Source organism: Anabas testudineus, chromosome 5 (assembly GCF_900324465.2).
Source record: "Anabas testudineus chromosome 5, fAnaTes1.2, whole genome shotgun sequence".
Classification (NCBI taxonomy): domain Eukaryota; kingdom Metazoa; phylum Chordata; class Actinopteri; order Anabantiformes; family Anabantidae; genus Anabas; species Anabas testudineus.
In genome coordinates this window covers 5271542-5294996 of record NC_046614.1, presented here as the reverse complement: position 1 = coordinate 5294996, position 23455 = coordinate 5271542, and the positions used below count along the sequence as shown (strand labels likewise).

General features: G+C 41.5%; 1 protein-coding gene across 8 annotated transcripts in view; it reads right to left on the bottom strand.

Annotated features, from left to right (window-relative positions):
* Positions 1–9344: 9344 nt before the first annotated feature.
* Positions 9345–23455, bottom strand: part of foxp1b (forkhead box P1b) — a 139613-nt gene continuing 125502 nt past the window's right edge. For 7 of the 8 annotated variants that reach the window (XM_026347154.1, XM_026347150.1, XM_026347149.1 and 4 more), the window contains 9 exons: positions 21612–21699; positions 20218–20301; positions 15939–16143; positions 15653–15729; positions 14949–15050; positions 13630–13751; positions 12704–12773; positions 12332–12498; positions 9505–9643 (listed from right to left, as the gene is read on the bottom strand). In XM_026347154.1, coding sequence (XP_026202939.1) covers positions 9505–9643; positions 12332–12498; positions 12704–12773; positions 13630–13751; positions 14949–15050; positions 15653–15729; positions 15939–16143; positions 20218–20301; positions 21612–21699 — 1054 coding nt within the window. Of the gene's footprint in view, positions 9644–12331; positions 12499–12703; positions 12774–13629; positions 13752–14948; positions 15051–15652; positions 15730–15938; positions 16144–20217; positions 20302–21611; positions 21700–23455 lie in introns of all 8 variants that reach the window. The other variant, XM_026347152.1, reaches the window with a different exon arrangement.

Below are 23455 nucleotides of genomic sequence, written 5' to 3'. Positions count from 1 at the left end.
AAACGCAGCCCAGTGTTATTGTTACATGAGATATTAGTTTGTTTTAAATGAATAATGCAATAATGTGGGTGAAATGTTGCTTTCTAGCTTAGAGTTGGATGAAATGATCCACATCACACCAGTGTGTGTGCTGAACATGTTAGCAGGAAGTAGGGGAACTGGCCAAAGAGGAACTGTACAAGGCTATCAGGCCCTCTACATTAACATAATGTGCACCAACAGTTGTAGCTGTCAGCTTAGCACCAACTTCAGGTTTAAGGATTTTCTGATCTAAGGGGCGCATGTATGCTTCTCAACAACATCACAAGGTCAGGAGGCAGGATCAACAACGCAAATGGAAATGAAAAAGAACACGATGAAGACGCAGAAAGGCAGCTACGAGGTTAGAAATTATTGTTCAAAATCGCTTTATCAGCGATTGCATGTAGTCACAATCTTCGAACTGCAGCAGTGCTGATTTCCGTTTCCTCTGATTTCTGCTTGTGTTGATTTCAGTTTCAGTCAATTTCCATTCTCAAATTGACTCCACATCTTCAGTAAATTGTGGTTTGCTAAATGCGACACAGGCCCTGTTGGCATCATGGAGCAAAATGGTGTTTTAACCGCGTAACCTTTAGTCACATATTACTATTTATGATACAAATCTACTAAAAACATGTCGGGGAATGTGCTTTGCATACATTTGCTTACATACCGCACAAAGACACATAGTCCAGCCTTAACTCTGAGCAAGAAGAAGAGGCATCTCAAAAGGTTGTACTGTCTCTTTAAACACATTGAATCAGTCCCAACAAGTACTGAATTGGAAAAAGAACGACAACAACAACAAAAACAGAAATAGTTTCTATATAAAAACATTTTCCAGTCTTGAAACATCAGCTCCACCGTGACTTGCAAACCGTGTGAAACCAAACAAATAATCAGCGCCTTGTCTTTCAGTAACACATTGTTTTCCTCTCCTGGTATCATGTGTAACCGTCCTTGCAGCAGCCACTTCTCCTTTAATTCACTATGACACAAAGTGCGAGAGCGAGATGTAATTATTCATGTTGTTCTGCATCTCTTCAATTATTCAAAGCAAACACTTCTTACAGCAGCGCCGGACATGCGGGACACGACTCGAGACGGCGAGGGGCTGGAGCAAAGCAGAGACCTGCAGTACAGTTCATCACTGGACTGGAGTTTGTTTACACTGGAGCAGGATCAACCTGAGGCTCTGCACTTCACACCTGCTCCACATCAGCAGCTTCGAATGCTCTATTAATATGCTGGACTTCAGTGTGAACACAGAGACAAACACCAAACGTTACTGGAGTGAAGTTTTCTGGAGCTACTGGAGCTGCAAGACTCACAAATATATAGGTGTTTTGTTTTTTAAGACTTTACAGCATCAACAGAATTAATTAATTGAAGGTTTCTTGTGATGTCACTGAAATGTTTTTGGCTTTAACTTTCACATTTCAAGTCGACACGAAAACAAATTAAAAAACGTATCACGACTGAAATCAAACCAGCTAATGGGCGACAGGACGACCGTGCTGATCATTAGAGTACAGTTTGGTTAAAAAGCTATTAAGTTGGCTGAAAATGAGTTCAAGTCATCGAGAATGAACTTTAACACATAAAACGTGACTAAAATGATCCCTAACTGTTGAAAATCACAGGTATGTGAGACAGGCCAGCCAACAGAGCGAAAGAGTTTCAAAGAGCAGAGATGTGGGTAGTTAGGCTGCTACAGCTCCATCAACTATTGTATCTGTAACCATCAGCGCGTCCACATTAATTTCCCATCACAGCACCTGCATTAGTCATCTTCAGTTAGTCAACCCATCAGTGGATCCAACAGCTCCCCCACCCTTAACCCTGCGTTACCAAGAGAAGGAGACATCTGAGCAACGCGGCTATTTACTCAATGAGTGTAATTATCACTGGCTAGTCACATGAGGCCTGCTAACTGATGTGATAAGTACCTTTATACTTTCATCTTCCTTTAGTTCCCTTTTAATTGCTTGGACTCTCTTTGAAATCTAGCTGTGCCTTCTAATAAAGAAGAAAGCGGGCCCAGTGGTGAATTACTGATTGTTGTGTTGGAGCTGGTAGCGAAACAGGCCTCGTGGTATTGTTGTGCATACGTGTATGTCTGACTGTGTGTGTGTGTGTGTGTGTGTGTGTGTGTGCGTGTAGGGGCGGGGGGCAGTGAGGCATGCCTTTTGAACAGCAGGTGGTAATTGAAACAAAACAAGGGCTGATTAGGGAAGCGTCTGGCAACTCATGATCCAAACAGCGAGCCGCCGAGGAGCCCAAACACAAGAGCCCTGGAATAAAGTGGTCATCATCTAATTAACAGAACACATTTTAATTACAGAGTAAACCAAGCAGTGCAGTGTGTCAATTTAACTGATGTGGTAAGTGCCAGTTTACAATATCAGAAACAGACAAATAATTGGAATCTAATTACAAGCAGGTCTATTGCACACCAGCGCCTGCAGCCCATCTTAATAAACAAATTTTTACATCAAACCATGAATAACAAACACTGCAGGACTGCTAATTGCCTCACTGCAACGTTGGGAGTTTGCCAGCTTTGACTATTTGACTGAAGCTCTTGTGTGAATGAACGAGGCTGTGCCATTCTTTAATTAGAATAAAGTGAACAGCAGCCATCCACATTTGTTTTTTGCACTCTAACGGAGCTAAATAGTACGACTGTGGAGTCCGCGGAGCAGGATGGAGCAACAGCAGAGCCTCGCTTTGGGGTTAAGGAGCAATATTTGTGATGGTGGAGGAAAAAACCAAAAGCGACCTGCTGATGACGTTCACGAAACAAGATGCGTTGTCTGACTAACATCAAGCAGTATCTAGGTGTACAGACACAGTGTGGCCCCACCTCAGCAAGCTAAGACTGTACTTTATACTTCATAGGAGCAATGATGTGCTCTTTGGGGGGCTGAGATGTATCGAAGCTTTGCAGTTGGGACTGAAAAGTCAAGAGTGCTTCGACATCACTGTGATATTGCAACAATCTTAAGTGGGAAGGATGCAGCTGTACAGGTCGAGCTGCAAAAATCACAGCTCTTTTCTTTAATCATCTCCATCATTTGCAGAGTCACAACAGGTTTCATTGGTGGTTTTGAACAAACAGACCCTTGGTTGATTAACACCTTCATTACCACATGTAAAATTCCACTGACTTAACGCGAGGAGGTGGGTGTATCGATACTTAAGAAATTACTGATACTGAGACTGTTTTCTTGCTACTTTTCTCAGTGGATGCAGCTATTTGCTGCGCTTTTTCTGATGTGTGCATGCATGTTATTAATACAGAGAATTCGGTGAAGTAAAAAACACGCAGTCCACTGTATTTTAGTGCTGCCTCGTAGGCAGGCATCAAGACAGCAAGGGGAAAGTCACACTCAGAGCTCTTTTGTGTTCAGAGAACACGCGTAGTAATCAGTTTCCCAAAGAGGCTGTGAATGTTCAGCAGATCGTCAGGTGGTAGAGAAAATGCATTTGAGGTATTGATGATGATGGTGCATTAGTTTGTTTTATAATAAAAGCTATCAATCTCGCTATCGACTGTGTTATTACTCAGTTTTGCCCATTCGTTGTCGAGGCGTGACCCTCAGAGGTGGAATATTTCCAAACGTGGGCAAATACTGGGCAAGTACACACATTTAGAGTAAGTTTTATGAACTGACACCTCACAATTAAAACCAAATTCAAACACAGGATTATTTTCTGAACTTAAATATGAAAATGATTCATAAATGTAAATAGAAGGTATATATAAAAAGGACATTATGTCCAGCGTGTTGTCAGGGCTCTGCAGGGATATTTATGTGTGGAGGCCCAGTATTAGCTGATCATGTCAGTGTATCAATATATCTACAGAGACCCACTATTCCCGTAATATATCACCCATTTTTTATGGACATTAATAATATGTTAATGCCTCTTTGTAAGTTCCTGTGATTAATTTATGTGAAGGATTCTCTTTGAACCACAAAACCCCGTTCCATTACTGTTTCCCCCACCCCACCCCCTCCTCCTTATGTGATCTGATCCAGTTTGTGATCATGAAAACAAATCCAGAGCGTCCGGTGAAATACGGCTCACGGAAAGATTGCTTGTGATTTTATATTGTTTCCATTAAATCTTGTCTTTCAAAGGCCTTAATTAATAATCCACTTGACATTTATGTTTTCCAGCAGTAAGCTAAGCAAGAAACGATTTATGTCACCTAAAGCTTTTTAACAAATCAATGCAACTATTTGTAATTGCTTGTTTCACAAGATTAAAAGTGCTTAGAGTTGATCTCTGTCTCCTGTTTAGTGGCCAACGTGACCTGTGCCTCTGTCGTAAAAAACCCAAGTCCTGGTCATCAGCATTAGCAACTGTCACCAAATCCATATCACTATTATTTCTGGAATTTTAATGCTGCTACGATTTATAGCTTATCAAATGCAGCTACCTAAATTGCTGTTAGAAAAAGACAGTTTAACTGTCTCTTTTTAATTATGGTATAATTTAATGTTGAGGTGGAGATGAGAGTCGCGCAGCAGGTGACAAACACAGGTCAGTGTTCTAGTCCTCCACAGGCTGGAATAATGAGGAAAACAGCTTTTAAGGTGCTGCCCGCAAAACTGAAACATCCCCACTCTCTGTTAGTGCAAACATGGTAACGGATACGGTGAAACTGGTTCTCCCAACTTGTGATGCTTTGACTTATTTTACAATTCGACAGCTCCACAAAAACGCTGCGCTTTGTATGGATGCTGCAAGATGTGCATCTTCCACATGCGACTCGAAATGAAAAGCAGCGTAAACGTGCTCACACTTTACAATAAGTGTGAATTAAACCTTTTTCCTATCATTAGTGTTGAGTTGAATGTAATACAGCTTTGTGAAAAAAAAAAAGAAAAAGAAAAAGAAACGGACAGATGCAATGAGAGACTTGAGGAAGCCATCTGAACAACCAGCATTTTATTGCATGTTTAGAATGCTCACGTCAGTCATCGCCACCGACTACAACAGAGTGGCCTGCATCAAGACAGACGAGGAATGATGAGGAGGTTACAGACTGATGGAAGTGATGAGCAATAATATTTCTCTCTAAAAAAAAAAAAAACAGGAAAAAAGAAACTACAGAGTACATCTTCAAAGAAGAAAAAAAAACAAGAAAGAGAAAAAGAAAAAAGCTGCTGCAGGATGAGAGCACTGTGACAGCTCCTGGGCTGCCCTCCCTCCCCTCTCTTCACGTCTCCCCTCCCCCCTCCTTGTAGAAAGAAGAAGAAGAAGAAAAAAAAAAAAAAACAAAGTGTGATGTGAGAGAGAGGGAGAAAGAGAGAGGGCGATGGAATGACAGCGGGCTGGATGGTTGGTGATGGATGAAACATCGGCGTTGTAGCTTGGGTGCCGGTGTGTATGATGTCGGGAGTTCTGACGCCGCGCGGCCGCAGTAACGCAGGACGTTACACAGTCTCCACCTACGACCCGGTCTGCTGTGCTTGGTTTGACTCATTTACAGTAACCCTTGAGATAAAAAATATAAATATCCTGATGCCAAACAAAAGGTGCATTTTACCTACATGACATGAATGAGGAGGAGACGTCTTTGATGCGTGAGTGAAATGAAAATCTCCAACAAAATCTTTAAAAAAAAGACAGCATTAACAATATTCTTTACATCTTGGCACTGCATATTTTTCTTCTTTTTCCTATTCATTTCATATAAAATATCATTAGATTGATACACCCTTATATTATTACTGACCACTTAAACCATAACACCCCCACCCCCCCCCCCCCCCATCTCTGAAACCCTGGGATTAGTCATGCAAGATATCTCCATCTTGTAGAGGAAATATACCTGTGTGCCCTTCTCTCAGAGCAGTAATCTTTAACACAGAGCCACAGAAGGCAGTGGTTGGACCATTAAAAGGAAGTATCAAAAAACAGCTTAACACAAAGAGGGAAAAAAAAGGAATCTGTACAAAATGCTTAGGTCAATGATAACAGAGAAAAGTCTGTTTTCTATGTTACAGTTTAAAATCCAAAATCGGGGATAAGCTCCCCCCCCCCCCCCCCCCCCCCCAAGCCTGCCCCTGCCCAGCTCACCCAGATGTCTGCGAGGATGATTAGATTTTTTTTTCTTCATTTTTTTTTTTTTTAAAGCACGGATTACTAAGTAAAATACATTTGTAGCACAGTTTGCTATTCCAATACATACAGCAGTTTTTCTCATAGCTATTTCATAGTTAATACAAAGCAGTGGCGATGAAGCAAACATCATAACACAAATGTATTTTTTGATCTTAAAAAGAGAGAGAGAGAGAGAGAGAGAGAGAGAGAGAGAGGGGGGAGGAAGAGGACAGGAAAAGACAAAGGCTATACTGACATGTATGTACAACCTAATATTGGAACGCCCTTAAAACAACCCATCAGTACAACAGAGGACAGACTTTTGATAGGATGAATGGTGCCACACACAGCTGGGTGATATTTCCATCAACAAAAGGCCGAAGGTTTGGATTTGTTTGGCAAAAAAAGGATGAAACCGTTTAGATAAACAAGCTCTAATTTCATTTTCTTTTTGTACTTTTCTCTCTATAGTATCACACTACACATGCAACACATACGACTAAGTGCAACTGAGTGAAATGTTTATTTATTTTTTTCCTCATTTAATTGAATCATTCCCTATAGGTTTGAACTGAGGTATGCGTACTAACGGTTTTCTCATGCTGTTATCTTTAGTAATGTCAAGCTACACATGCTGAGAATGTTCTAGTCTACCAGCACTTTTCCTCCTTTTCCAATACCAAACAAACCATCCAGATGACTGGGGGTTTGTGGATGAGCTCGGCCCCATTCTCACGATCCTAGCCTGGCTGTAACTGACCCATCCCACAGCTGCCTGGATATTAAATACATCTTCTGGAAACCACAGATTTTCCCTTTTTCCTTTTTTTAGTTAATGAGCGAGGAGCTTAAAATAATATTAATAACAATAACAATGACTGCCATAAAGTACCTTGTACCCAGCTTATTAGTTGACAGGAGTGTTTTTTAATATAAAAAGTAATAAGTTGACAGAAACTAAACACAATCATAAAGTCTTGCCAATCTCAACAAAAACGCTAAAACTCCTAAAAAGTGGCATACAATCATTTCAAAGGATACACATATTTAAGGAATAAAAGAAGAAAAACATTGAATCATCTTGTGGTCCAGTTGAAGTATAGAATCCATTTCACATTGTTCTCTGCAAAGCTTTTTTCATTTATTTTTTCCCATTTACTGATTTTATCTACATACCCTTTATTTTGCAAACAAATTTGCTCCTGACCCAAAAGGCTCCCTTTTCCACTCACTGGCCCAAATACATAAAAAAAAAAAAAAAAGTCCCTAATTTGGTCATCATGTATTCAGACTGTCAGCGGCTCCCATTTAGATTTGGTCACTGCAAAACATCAACTGCAGCACTCTTGTCGCGACACCCCCTTTGGTTTTTATAAAAAAAAAACTAAAAATAAAAATGAAAATGATGAAAACACCAGTTTGAAAAGCGGTTTTCCCTTGCTTCAGTCTGCCACCGACCTGATCGCAGCCACTGAGATGGTCTGACGGGCGAGAATGAAGAAGAGATATTTGGCCTTATCTGCTATTGCATGGAACACACAACATTGACTTTGTAGTTTATCTTTGGTAGTCACAGAACAAGATATTAAACACATCAACAGCTTTAAAAAAAAAAAAAAAAAAAAAGCCAAACAAAACATGATAACAAAAGAATAAATAAAAAAATAAAAGTGGTTGATTGCAGTCTTGAAATTTGTGGTCTTGTTAAAATTTCAATCTCCACCAAAGCTGGAAGTTCTGCTGCTTGTGGAGTCTGCTCGGTTCAATGTTGGACTACAGCTGATGGCTTTTTGGGTGAAACTGAACGTTGAGGCGTCCACACTCCCTAAAGATCATGTACTGGATGTCTGGGCCCTTTATGATGTCTGTCAAATGCTGGAATGTGCGATGTTTAGGTCTTATTGCAAGTTTTTGGGATTTGTTCCCTTTGATGAAGAAGACAAAAAAACAAAAAAAATTATAATTTCATTGCTAAAACTTGAAACTAGTCATGTGCGTGGCACAAATAAAACTACAGGGAATGCGCGTTTATCTTGGGGCGCCGAATGAAATTGCGGCGTGGAAAAGCAGACACGTTTGATTAACAGCGACAGTTGTGTTCAGGAATCACAATTAGTTGGTCTAAATCATTATCTCGCCCGTGCACACCTGACATTTTCATTTTGCCTTAAAAAACCTGGAGCTTGTAAGTGATCAGAAATTCTGTTGCAGCTCAGCATGCTCTGCCGTGAGGGGCTGTTTTAAAGTATAATTTCATAAGGATAAATCATAACCTGCATGATTTCTCTGTCATTCATTCGCATCTTAAATTAAACTTCATTGATGCGTGGAGAGAGCCTTCATTATGAGTAGTGCACTGCCAATAGACTTCATGATCAGGAGGAGGGGGTGAGGGTGAGGGGTGGACTACGGCGTCAGAGTGGTGACTTACTTTTTGGAATATTGTGGAATAAATGACAGAAAAATACTACTTGGTATCTGACATTCTGTTTCACGTGTGTGTGTGTGTGTATATGTGTGTGTGTGCTTAAAAGAATAACATGAAAGGAAATCATAAAACATTCATCATCAAGTGCTGACCACACAGAATCTCCACAGCATGGGCATGAGGTCTGATCAGTTTAAGGAAATAAAAATAAAACAAATAAAAAATAGAGCAACATCAATAACAGCACTGAATGATGGTAAAGACACATCATGTTGAAATTTTATAACCTCTCACCCCCGAAGAAAAAAAAAACAAAAAAAAACACCCACAAATAAAAACAACATCCCTCCCACCTTAATGGAAACAAACCAATGAGAAGTGTTAAAGGCAGTGACAATGAACACAAGTCCACACTCGCTCTCCTCTCCTCTCCCTCCCACATGCACACACTTGGTGTAAATTAAATGTCAGTCATTCTCACTCTCTCTATCTCAGTTTGTGGTCAGATGTGTGTGTCCGAGAGAGGGAGGGAATGAGAGAGAGAGAGTGTTTGGGGGAGAGACACAACCCCCTTCGTGCAGTCCGTCCTGGCTGCACAGCGCCGGTCTTTCAGAGTCTAAACACGAATGTGTTGCCCCCCCGGTACCAAAACAAGTCCGTCCGACACGCGGGTAGAAACGAAGTTTTCACTTTTTAAGCTTTACTTAAATCAAAAGTAGAAAAAAATCTGAAAGAAGGACCCTCGCATGGGGTGTATTCTGTGTTGTTTTATGTGTGTGTGTTTTGTAATGGCACTAAAAAGTTTACTTGGAGACATTTGAGAGCTGTCATCAGTGGCTGAGACTGCAGTTCAGTGTTTATCTGCGGAGCGTTTCTGTCTCCCAGATGACCCAGACTGCCTCGGCCTCTGAGGCTGGGGAGGGGCGGCGCTAGCCTTACAGCATGTCGTCGTGGCCATCGTCGTAATCTCTGTGGTGATCGAAATCCGGACTGTGATTGGCAGTCGTTACCAGGGAAAGGGGCCCTTCGTGGTCTTCTGGGTCCAGTGGTTCCTCCTTAACGCTGATGTGATGCCTGGGGGAGAGTAAAAATACTTCCAGTTCATTTACTTTCTTACATCCCCTTTTTTTTATAACCTTTTAACACAGGCACGGAATAATACAGACCTGTGCTGATTCTGTTTATAAAGAGAGGAACAGGGGAACAAAAACAAATGTCTGGCATCAGTGAGACTGTGAGTGGGGGCCTCACTGGTGCTGATGATAATTTCAGCTTTCTTTTGAGGTATTCCAATCCCGGCAAAGCTGCAGGCTTTTTATTTTCATGGCAACCGACAACAGGGTATTCACTTAGAATTGATAAATGAGGAAGATTAACAACGTGAGACGAGCAGAGGAGAGAATGGACTCTGCGGAGCGAGTGGGCTGCCGTTGTCAGCCTCCTGGTGGCGGAGGATCAGCGGCGCGCTGTGTGTTCCCCTTCCTGCTCGTTAACATGCACAACCTGCGAGGCGGGTCTCCAGAGGACAACCCCGAGCCGGCTTCTATCATTAATCAACTTCAAGCAAACACAGCGACCAGGCAACGCCATACATGCTTTAAACTCCAGAATTAATGCATATTTTCAACCAAGTGTCAATAAAGAGAAGAAAAGCGCTGGCAGGAAAGGCGCGGAGGACAGCAGCAGCGGTGCACTCGGCACAAAACTGTGATAAGAAACAGAGCCCTTATGAGAATAATAACGCTGTCACTTGTAAACAAGGCAAAAACATGAGTCCCCCCCAACCCCCCTCCCAGCTCGCAGTCTGCGCAAAAGAGCCACTAAAGAGATGAGATCTGCCAAATTTCTCATTACAGAAACAGAGCAGGAATAAAGCACAGGGGGAGAAGAGGCCTGGCTGTGGCAGAGAGGAGAAAAAAACCAAACAAAACAAAACAAAAAAAAAAAACATTATGAGCAGCTGCAGGGGACTTGCTGCTCTAACCTGCGGTGCCAGGCTGCTGTAGTGGAGGTAGAACGGTGTCAGGATGAGGCAACGGGCTCATTTAGTACAACAACAAGGGACAACTGGCACATTCTTCATCACCAAAGCCCACATTTGATTTATTCACACCAGGACGTCTTGTGTGATTTACAGCTATTGTGATGGAGACGCTGGTATGCTAATGAGCTCACATATTTTGGTTTAAATTATAAAAAGGGGAAAAAGTAAAGTAAGCTTTTCTACCATTTTCACATCAAAGTAACTCCACAAGTGCCGTTGCCTCAGGTCTGACTCCGTGGCTGCAGGGCAGACATGAAATTGTTATTATTATGCTATTGAACTGCATGCTGATTCTACACTTTGCTTATAATTAGCCTTCTCTGGATACCTGATTTTCGTCTGGCTGTTTAAGAGAAGTGCTCTCGTTTTGTCACAGTGGTAAAATGCTGTGTCCTGTCAAGCAGCAGCTTGCTGGCACATGTGCAAAACACATGTTGTTACATAGTTAACAGTGGTGGTGAACTTCTCGAAACAGTGCTAGCCAAGCGTCACAGAAAATGAGTTTTTTTTTTTTTTTTTTTTAACATGTCAGTTTATTGTTTAATACCTGGCTTTAAGGAGACTTCCAGTGACTCTGCTACCGTGCTGTATATAACATGTAATGCTTGATCCAAAGGCATATAAAACCGCCAGTAGGTTTTGTTAATACGAGTAAAAGTTCTTTAAAAGCAAAAGAAAACAGATTTAACTCATTTTGTACTCGCACAAAGCTTATAGACATAATTATGGAGAAAGAGTTTGTGAGCTCTATCAGCCTAAAGATAGAAGCAGAGGGACAGAGGGAGAAGCAGGCTGCCTTTAGGCCAGCACACCCATCCTGTCTCTGCCTTTCCTGTTCCACGGCCATGCTCAGAGCTATGTTCACAGTGATTAGGGATGGCACTTTCCTCCATTTGGCCAGGAGCTCATTACTGCACCTTTTTTTCTTGTTTTCGGGCAAAATTTCCCCCAAGCTCAGACATTTCAGGAGGCCATCCCCGAGTCTATCTGTGCTGCACATCGGTGGTCTTCCCCCACATCTGGAAACGCTGCAGCGTGTGCTGTATTATTTTAGGCTTCAAACAACTTAGCAGATACTCCTATACAACAAGTGAATGGGGAGCTGCGGTTTTCAGGCCGACCGCAACTTTCCTACACAAGAATCCTGGATGATGTCCTCCAGACTAATTATGCTTTAGTGTTGTTTTAGTAGCTGAGAGGAGTTTCTGAACGTGTTGCAGCTCATGTTTCACCGTGCCGGAGCCAACAGCTCTGTCACTCTGCATTCTTGCATTTTGTAAATATTTTAACAAATTGGAATACGGATTGTGGTGCAACTGGGTCAAACAGCAGGACATGTAAAGGAGAGTTCATAAACCTAGCTGTTATAATAACATAGGGGCTCCGGTCTTTTCTTCCCGACCAGTCTGGTGATGGAAGCTTTGAAAAAGGTGGAGCTTCCTTTTCAGCAGGGAGGCCAGCCACAGCTCTGGCCATGACCCCATACACCACTGCAATATCATCCCTCCTCACTTTATTTATTGTCTTCTCTGACACTCTGTTTGATCTCATGTCATGCATTAGGATTTTTTTTATGTGCATTTTGGGTGGGCACATAAACATATTTCTGTCTAAATCTATTTAGAAATGTACTTTCTCAGTGGAGCTAGAACTCTTTTCCATTCTTCTCTTTTCCTACCCAGACCACGGTGGAGACAGAAAGCGTGTGTGCCACTCACATAGCTGGCAGGGGCGAGCGTCCCGGGCTGCTGTCACTGCCGTTGCTGTTTCCATGGTCCATCGCTCCATTCATCTCCTCGCGGATGGCATTGGCCAGGGAGTTGAGGGTGGGACTTCCAATGGAAGCAGTAGTGTATAGAGGTATGTTGTTTTCTGCCATTGAAGCCTGAAAAGCAAAGCCCGAAGCATTAAATGTGAAACGGAAGAGAGTTGTCAGCACTTTCTTAGTTGCCCATCACTCATTTCAAGCCAGAACATCCCCTTAAAAACAAAGACAGAGTGACTGTGCATATAAGATGGAGAGAGACTTTTATTTTTTATGTTCTGAGTGAGACAAGTGAAGGACGATGAAGTCACATTTTATTTTTTACCTGGAAGGCAGCAGAGAGGGTTGAACTATAGCCCAAGCTGGTCTGAATGTTCTTCACTAAAGCTGGACTTCTGCAAAGAGAAAAATTGAATTACAACCACACACTCATGTCTCACCTAGCACGCATTCCGCAGCTACAGTATCTTATTTCATAAAAAGAAATCAATGCACTTTGTATAAGAACTAAATACATTTACTGGTGTAGTAATGTGGATATTAAGGTTATAGTTCTGAGATGTTCAATCATTTGACAATACCACACAACTATCTTCAACACTTTGCATTGCATGGGAAGAAAGAATAAGTTGGAGGAAGAGCTTGTGAAAGCATGATGGATGGCGAACTCCACACAGAAAGCATGATGACAACATTGAGAGAGGGAACATGCAGGTGGGGCATGAGGAGGGGCTTCTAAAGTTTGCAGGGCAGGGGAAAGTCCTTACTGTACTAGCAGCTCGTCAAAGTTCTCGTCAGCGGCGTATTTCCGAGGGCGGCCTCGCTGTATGTGGCGGCCGCGCTTAAACTCCTCATCATCAACAGTCCAAAAGGACCCACACTCATCCTCTATTCTCACAAAGCACTTATGCAGGGAAAGGTTGGTGCGAATGGCACCCTGGGAAAAGCAAATCAGCAAGGGGGGGGTGCAGCCAGATGCAGATGCAGTGATGAATCAGAGCAGACAGAGGACGGACACATCGACACACAGACAGACACAGGGAGGAGGGAAGAGGATCAAAAATGAAAATAAGCCAATGTGGGTTATGAGGCATTTCCAAAAGGCTTCTGAAAGCATGACAGGGAGGCACGCCAAAGCAAGCAGGGACTTTGGACGTTATGGCACACAGACAATGAGATGGAGCAGCAGCCTCTTCCCCACAGTCAATGGTGAGACAGACGCTAGTCGGGGCTCAAATAGGCCGAACCTACCCACTGATCTTTTGAGGCCGTCTCTTTTGGAACTCTATTTCGTCGACTGTCCACACAGCCCCTTTTACGTTTTCTACTCGCACAAAACACTTGTGAAGACTAAGATTATGCCGGACTGCATTCTGCAGTTGGTGTGAAGACAAAGAGAGAAAACAGAGGTTGCTATCAGTAGAGCAAACATAATCTGCATTTTAAAAAAATCATTTCACAGGCACTAGATGAACACAGTAAATAATGTTATTGTCAGTAAGTGGTCTCCTTGAGTTTCAAATGACTTAACACGTAAATATTTCTCTGTCTCCATGGTAATAGTTAGTGACATTATTATTATTATTCACTAAGCTGTTTTTTTCTAATCGGCCAGAGCTAAGCTATTTTGGTTCTGATCAGAATGAAAAATGTGAGATGCTGAAAGTGAAAAGGCTTCTGGTCATTTTGAGCTGGCACTTTCCTTTGCTACAGTATGTGAGGAAAAAAACAAACATTAAAACTTAAATCCAGGGTCAATCCATATCATTTAGGCATTAAAGTACCTGCATATATCACTCCTTTGTTATTCCAGGAGCTATGGTGAGTGCATGTGTATAAATTGTGTGTGTGGAGACAGAGAAAGCGAATTGCGGAATCCAGTGTTTATAACACCAATGTGCCCCTACGGAAGGGCTGTCAGTAAATGTGGGAGCTGATGGAGGAGGACAGGGGTGGAGCAGGGTGGTGGTAGTGTGTGTTTGTGTATGTGTTGGTTTTCATCCAGCTGCATGTGACAGATCAGCTAAGGCTTAAAGGGGGCTTTCAGTGCCTCATCAGTGTCTTTCTCCGTCAAATCTCACTTTCTGACTCCAGTCATTTCGGTTTCTTAGGCTGTAGTTCTGTTTTCAGCGTTTGTGTGTGTGAGTGTGTGTGTGTGTGTTTGTGGTGGCCTGGTAGAAAACACAGTGTTCCCTTCTGAAGTGAGTGTGAGGGGCTCAGCCAGGAGTCACTGGCAGAGCACTGCTATGTTAAACTAATGCCACCCACCACCAGAACATCCCCACATATTACAAGAAGATTTTTCTTTTTCATTTTTCTTCTCTCTCTTTTTTACTTGTTATTACAGGAATGCACTTATTCCTTTCCTCGGTTTTTCTTTGTGGTTCATGTGTTTGTTTAAAGGGTGGTTCATTTGGACAGAATAAGTGGGGCATTGTTATGTGTTTGGGTAAAGGTTCATTTATGAAGGTATCATGCCTGGCTATCATTTAATTCTCTCTAAGATCAACACAATGTCTCTTTCTCTTCATGCGTTGGTTTGAAAAAGTCAAGAGGAACTGCACAATTACCTTCCATGTCGCTGCGTTGCGCCTAAAATATGCAAACATTCGTGTGAACCAGTTGTAGATTTCGTTTAGTGTTAGCTGCTTTTCTGGAGATTCGAGGATTGCCTGGATGAGGAATAGTGACAGAAACAAACATTTACAATTTTGCTCCCTTCACAAAATGATCAATAATTCACAAGAGGCATGCAGCTTTGTGTGTTCTCTTGAGAAAAACACAGACAACAGCAAAGAAAACTGCCTATGTAAAGTGTACTATTTTTAGAAGTTCTCTGTACTTTTTATTCAAAACAGAACATTTGAATATTTGTCTTTTGTGGGCGTAAATGAAGGGCAAGCAAAAACATTTTTGCAGGCAGATTACAGAGCTGCAATTATGGCTGGCTCAGATTAATTTCTGAGATCCCAGATTACTGCGACTGAGCAATAATTGAGTGACCATCTTAAAACAGGTTCATCCTTACTGTTGTGTGAAATGAATTTTGTAATAATCACAGCCACTGAAATGTTTAATCAAATGCCAATTGACATATGTGGCTGTTTTTTTTAATCCTGTAGGCATCCTTGCACTTATTTGAAGATGTTTAATTTTGTCTAGAAATTGACAGAGAAACAAGTGAAATAAAAAATATTTTGTGACCTTCTAAATAGGTGAAGGAGCCTATTTTCTAAATCAGGTAGTTTCAAAGGTCAAAATGCAAAGATCTTACCTGTCGTATTAGTGAGGCATACGTGAAGGGCGGCCTAACGTCTGTATTCATGTAAAACTCTTTGTTCTGACTGATGTCTGTAGACAGGGAACAAACACAAACTGTCTCAACATGGAATAAAATGGTCAGACATCAACAGTAATGTCCTATCAGTAGGTGATAACACTAATTATGACATGATTACATAGCTGTGTATACAGTACATACTGAAACATTATGATAAAGTGGTTATTAAGCAGGACAGATGTGAGTGTGCTTGTGACTATGTGTGTACATCCTGCTTTACCTGGAGAGATGGGCATGTTGTACTTTTCCGAGTAGCGCCGTCGCATGGGGCCCACATTGTGCAGGCTGTTGGCTGTGATGACAGAGTGGGTCTGGGATAGGGGTGTGAGGGGTGCTGTTGGTGTGGTGGGGGTCTGGGGTAGGCTCAGAGGAGGGGATGCCTCAGGGGCCGACTTGGACAATGTGACGTTGGACACCAGGTTAAGCTGAGGAAAGGAATCCAGACCAGGACCAAACAAACAGAAAAACAGAGAGTTAGTCCTCTAATCACCCTTGTGTCTATGATGCCTCGTAGACTATGCATATCTCCTCGCTAATTGCACACGGGCCCTGAGATGATCCATGAATGTTCGCTAAATGTTTGGAAAACAACCCTAGAGCCCCACTCCTCCCCTCTCCACCTCCTCCGCTCTTCACACGCTGCTCTCTCTTCCCTCCCTCTCGTCGTGTCAGGCAGTTTTCTGTTTCACTGCCTTTGTTTAATCTTTTGTCCCTCTTGTCCCCTTTGGACAACTCCCCCCTACCCCCCCCCATCCGTGGCATGGAAACCAGAGAGGGCTGAGCAGTGTAGAGAAGATGGGCGGCCCGAACAGCTCTCAAAGATGACGGTGTGTTTCTCACCTACCGCTGAGCTTCCCTGCTAATAAAGCAGCCAGAGGAAGAAGCCAATCTGGGCTAATCACAAGCTGAAATTGTATTGTGAGGACTCTAATTAACAGCTGCTTAAGCAGGTGATCTGATGATTAGCTACTGTATCTGACTGACCTCCATCATCAGGGCCATGATAGCTACAGTAAGGATCACCTCACACTATTTTCACGAACACCCTTATGTAGAGAACATTTGATTTTACCACTGCAGCCTGAGCGTGCGAATGGGTTGAGTGGACTAAGAAGAAGGAGGGAGTTAAGTAATAATGGCTACAAGGTAAACTAATTATGGCAAGTGCTCTAAAGGTATAGGATGACTTCTAGCAGCTGTGGCAGCTCCAAGCAAAGTGCCAAGCCTCCATACTGGAGCAGCAGTCAAGTGGAAAAGTCAAGCGTGACCTCCTCCTCCATCTATTAATTGGCAAGAAAACTAATGACACATATACATATTCCCACAAAATTGTTCTAATTGCTAATTTGCCGAAGGAGGCCAGTTTCCAAATTAAACATGACTTCGGATTGTGAGAAAAGGAATAAGGACAAAATACAGAGCTAGAGAAAGGAAGAAGAGGACAGCAAGCGCTGGACACATCTTGGAACTCATGTGTTGATTAAGAGGAAACAGATGTCTAATATCTGCTACAAATGGCAGAGAGGTGAGGGTGTTTTTTTTTTTTTTTTTTTATCAACAAACTCATTCAGCCACAGAATTATCAAAGACATTATTTTTAGCAGTCATCACCTACAGGTATTGTAGACATCACATATTTGAGATAGAATTCATATCGCAGCTCTAATACAATATATCAAAGTTTAATTTAATTGAACAAAAACATAGACTTCTCCTTATAATTGACTAGCGCATTCCTCTCACCATTATTGGGATTCTCCCATTTTAATAGATAAGTGTCCAAGTCCCCACAATGTGTATTTACGTTTTGGATGCTGAACTCTGCCTCTCACGCAGAGTCTGCCCAAATGATTTGGATTACTGCAGGGATGCACAAATGTGGACTACATCCTCACCAACAGTAGCAGAAGACGTGTTATTCTAAATCATGAACAAAATAAATCACACTTGGGTTTGCGTGTTTCTGACACAATGCTATCAATAGAATGGGGCTGCAGTGTTGACTTCTCTTCCTGTGGATTAGCAGGCTTTGTTTCATGTTTCATCCATATTCCCTGGCTATAAACACAGAGAGGCTTCAACAATAGGCCAGACAGGCTGGTAATAGCCTTGCCTTTGTTTGCCTCACCATTTGGGCTCACTCCAGTGCGTAGACAAAATGAGACTTCAGACTGAAATTAATTAAATGGTAATTGGTGATCTAATTATACTGGCTTTGACTCTGCAAGCTGCTAAAGAAAATAAACAAAAAGTCCCTCCTTAATTATGTATGGCGTAAAAGGTCAGATTTCTGACAAGAATGCTTAGTGACACTGGGTGCAGACACCCACCCACACACACAGAGGCAAATACAAACACACATACAGTACACTGGCACACACGCCCGCCCGCGCCCGCACGCGTACACACACACACAGTACACTGACACACACACGCATTGCCAATGTGGCACATTTTGTTTTGATCTCCACTCGCCCCCATTCACACCAAGAATAAAATGAATCCTATTCATTTGACGTTGTGCATGCACAGTATCAGTTTGTTTGTCTTTAATTATAACTAAATGTAAACCAGCAGATTCATCTGAGCTGCTTTGCTATGACAGTTGGCTACTTACACATGCCTTTATTATATGCAACAGCACAGAACAGCAGAAAAGCAGAACTATCAATTACTGCAGGAACACAATTGTTTCTTCAGAGTGCCTGAATCTCCAGTCAGCTCTGAGAATACTCATCCCCTATCTACTCAGAAGAGGCTTTCTGGTGCCCTCCTCTTATGCTGCAATTTCCCTAAAGCCTCAGTAGGGCCATGGGCCCTGACCTGTGTAAGTCCAGCACTCAACCAGCCGAAGCCAGACATATTTATCATGGCATTTCATAGCAAGTTGCAGTAGGCAAAGTGGCACAGGAGAATGGGAGTCTATTTATTTGAATAAAAAGCTCTTGCTTGCCCCCTTGAGAGTGTTAACGCTGAGCTCTGACACAGCCATTCTCACAGGCCCCGGGGAGACAGGAGAGGTAGCAAACTCAAGATGCTATCTGCAGCCTCTACCACTTTTCATATACAAATGTCCCCGTGTCAGAGCCCTCGTTTTGCGCTCTAATCTACACAATCAGTGTGTGTGACACATGCAAGGCTTTAACAGACAGCCTATTGTCGTTCAACATCTCCAGGCGCTTTTTGTTGACTGGCTGCGCTCTGTGGAGCGCACATACAGGCTCCGCACATCAATAGCCACCTCTCTGACTGTAAATAAATGATCCAAGCCGCACAGTGTATTCAGAGACAAGACTCCTGCATGTATATTGTGCATCTGTGTGCAGATTCATGCCTCCCAGTAAAATGATCTTTACACATTTGGCTCTGTGAATGAACTGTCATGGAGACTGAAATATGGTGCAGAGGCCCCTTCTTAAACATGACAAAACTGCTCACACACTTAAATGCCATATGTTAAGCCCCTGCCAATACAGCACTGGGATTAAGCATCAGGCTTTATGGCATGACTTATATTGAGAGTGATTAGCATGATGTTTGGGATGTGTCAACAGCATAATGAACTGATCTTCTGTTACATTTCTTTAAAATTGTTGTTCACCTGCAGTACATTTTGGTGAATCACCAGTATAAGCACATTCATTCTAGACATTTCTTTTGTGGTCCTGCAAGATTTTAATTTTGTTATAAAATTACCTTTATTCAGCAGTTCTCACATTGACTTTGATTCCAAGCTCAATTTAAATAACATCTAAGTTAAAACATCTAAAGTATAAGTTAATAAGTTATTTTTTTTATAACTTCATCAAAGATAAGTCACTGTTTAGGCCTAATTTTAATAATAAATCTGAATGGGTAGTGGTGGGTAATCCCTGATGTTAAACCTAATATCAGCATTTACTACTGCCAATATTTTAGAATGACACTTTTTGACATCAGATAGTAACTCAATTAATATTAATTTTATATAATAAATCAATTATTTTCAGTATGTTTTTGAAATAATACACTTTAACAACTTTAATACTTTGCATTAATTGAATTAGTTTCAACAGTTGTATTGGTTTTTTGATTTTTATCACCATGAATGTGCTGTTTGGAAATTAAATGAGGGTTATTTATCATATTTTATGCTATCTGGCAGATAAGAACTTTCTTGTAAAAAGCACTAAAATAAATATAAAATGAAGTATCTATGATTGTTTCATTTTCCGGTGTTTTCTCATCTTTTCTCTCATCCCAAACAGGCAGCCATTCTCTGTTGCTGAGATGGGGGCTGTTACAGAGTCTGCATCCAGTTCATCACAGACACCAAATTGAATCTCAGATGTCAGCAGATGTGGTCCAAACATTATTTACTGCCTCCCTCAAGAGAACAGCTGTTTTTATTTAGCAGATAAATAAGAAGATGGAGGAAGGGATTAATGAATACATGTGTGCCAATTAAGACAGACAAAAGGATGGGGGGGAGGGACAAGAGAGAGACGTATGCTGCTCACCGGCTGTGGGGTGGATTTGGGCTCCGTGGACTTGACATGAAGGTGCGTCATCATCGCTTGCAGACGCTCTTTGTCTTTCGCTAGCTGTAATGAGGAAATGAGGAGAGCATATTACATTTTTTATGAACAAAAGGAAAAACTATTTCTGTACTCTTGGTAATTCCATACATCTCTCTGCAGTGAAGGCATTTTTCCACAACGAGCGTGTTTAAGCAAATCAATCTTTATGCTCTTGGGACCAGCTAATTATTTATTTTCAAAATGCTTTTGGACGCTGTCAACAACTAAGACGATCTAACAACTGTTTCCAGTTCAAGGTTAAAACATACTGCGTCTTGTAGCCAATAACAAGCCCAGGTCCTTTCTACCTGTCTAAAACTAAGCTGCCAGCTTAAATTATGGTGATAGGCTGCATGCAGAGGAAGTCTGTGCCTGATAAACCTTCGTTCCATCCCTCTGGATAATACGCCACCGGAGCGGAAATAACAGCACGTTGGTATGGTGTAATGTTTGACTAACTGAGCTCTCATTGTTTAAGGTTAACATTCTGTAAACCACAACTGTTTTACAGTCATTACCAGTCTTTTTTTTGGGGGGGGGATTATATGGCTAATATGTAAACCACAAGTGAATATTGCATGAAATCTGGAACACATTACATTTGATCCTTGCTGTTATTTGCTTTGCAACTGTAGCAGATGCTAATTAATAAAATTACTGTTTTATTTTTCTCTGTAATAATAATAAATAAGTGCAACCTTACATTAGCAAGAGCGGTCATGTTGCCATTTATCGTCTCACACACACACACATGCACAGGCACGCACACACAGAGTGTGACTCAGTGGCCATACCAAAGCTCCTAATGGAATGACAGTGAACCATGTCTTTTTCCATAAGTGCATTCTTAATGCACACATGCATATTTTTATTTCTCACTGAAATAGACAATTCTATCAGGGACAGAGCATTAAAATCACCGATTACTGCGTCAACAGTTTTCTGCAGTGGGCTAAACTGTTTCTTTAACTCGCTCAACATTGAGCAACTATCCACACTATGCTGCTGAGTCATTTCAAGTGTTTTATTGTTGGTGCCAAATAGTTAAAAGTCATAAATAACTTTAAAACCCAGTAAAATTCAAAATGTAATTATCTTCTCCACTTAGCCCCAGGCCCTTCATATATCTTTTCCTGGCTGTCATGCATACATAACACATTTTTAATGACTGGTTACTTGCAAATGTACAAAATTATTTTACTCTGCCGCCCCCCTCCCTCCGTTAGTGACCCCATGGCTGATATCAGACGGACAGGGAGGGGTTCGGCTCTGGGGAAGTGTCAGGAGAAGACGACACATAAATATTTGGGCCAAAACAAACGCTGAGACAATACCTGCAGCTCCAGCTGTTGTACGACCTGCATTTGCACCCGACACTGGGCCGTGCTCCTGTCGTCCAGGGCATGCTCATTGTTAAGATGCCTGGAAAAACAGAAAACAGGGAACACACAAAAAACTGATGTCAGTTTGACTTTCAACTTCTGCAGCCTTTTAGATTCAAGAAACAAAGTCCTGTGATGTTAGGTTTAATGACAAAATCTGGAAAATGAATAAAGTAAAGAGGACTGAGAATATGTGGTATCATTTAGGTAAACACTATGCAGAACTGCAACATAAAAATAAGAGCATATTGCAAAGCTCTCATGTACAATGACTACAGAACCAGAAGAAATACTTCTTTTAACATACAAGAATGACACTTAATATTTCATGACAGTCATGCCCGTTTCTGCTATAGCTGACAGATAAGAGGAATGATTGAAGAATTTCAGGTTGGACTCCCTTGCTAAATTATGCACCAGTGCCCTAATGCCATTTCTTCTCACTGCAGTTTCCTTTTGCCCAGTTGAATTTGCCCTTTTTTGTTTTTCTGTTCTTTTTGTCATTTAAATGATGAGAATTCAAACAAAGTCAGCCCAAATGCCGAGGACAACAGGACAAGAAGATGGGATCTGTCACAAACTTGAATTATGGATATAATTATGCGTGATTATTTTATACAGGAAAGATGTTCTCTTTTCCTGTACGTTTATAACGTATAATATATCTAAATAAGTAGCTCGCCGGGTAGCGATTTATATAAAATGGTGGAGATAAGGTTCACGAGTGAAGGAAATATGATTGGAGGAATTTTATCAGCCTCTGCATGAATTACTGTTTGAAAATGCTTATGCAGGGGCATTTCATTAATCATTTAATCATAATCCGAGCAGGATGTTTGAACTGATTTCACAAATACCCTTTCATTTCACTACTTCATTATGCTCGCTAATGGATCCAATATATTATATATATCATAAATTATATCACATCTTCGGTGACCATGTAGGTCACTGTCACCAGGCATGTCTGTGTGTGCACACGGCGGCACCGGCAGATGGGAGAGAGGTGTGGAACACGCCTGCCTTTTCGAATGCACTTTTTCTGTCATTTACTGCAAATCAAAACTAGCCAGAGTCAGCCTGTGAAGGCAAAGTGGCAGCACTGACGTGATGATAGCCCAATAAATTTGATGCCATTGCTTTATGTATAGACAACACATTTGTGCATTAAACATCGCACTTGCACTCAGAAAACAGACACACGTGAAAGGGAAGGAAAATTGATGGTGCTCTGCTGTCTGAAATGTGAAGGTTTCTGTTCAGCTGCGGTATTTTCAACCTTGAGGTGAGGTGATTTAAATCTGTATAGGAGATGTGGTCTCCTGCCCGTCCCCCAAATCCCCCCTTCAGGTCTGCCTTTTGTGTTTTGACAATACATTTTTCAACATGACTGTGATGTACATTCAACACTTGAAGTTAATTATTGTGGTGAAGAAGAAATTAAAAAGGCATATTTAAAGCAAGCGTGGGCAATAAGCCCTTTGCTGAAATCAATTCAGACTTCTCTGAGCTTTCCATTTGTTTGACTCAAATAAATGGCCATTTAATTAAGTAGGTCGGAAAATGAAACTGGTAAACATTGCAGGACATCTCACTAAATTTTAAAGAAGAAAATAATAGGTAAAGACGTTTCAACTTCAATTTAACTGGCACAGACTGAATTTTCAATGAAGGGTGGCCTACGTGAGCAGCTTTGGAATTTCTCTGTTCATAGGAGACATGTGCCCTGCTTCTTTTCATCCTTTGTTACATTCCACTTTATTTCTTCTAATGACATGGAGAGTCACAGTGCATAA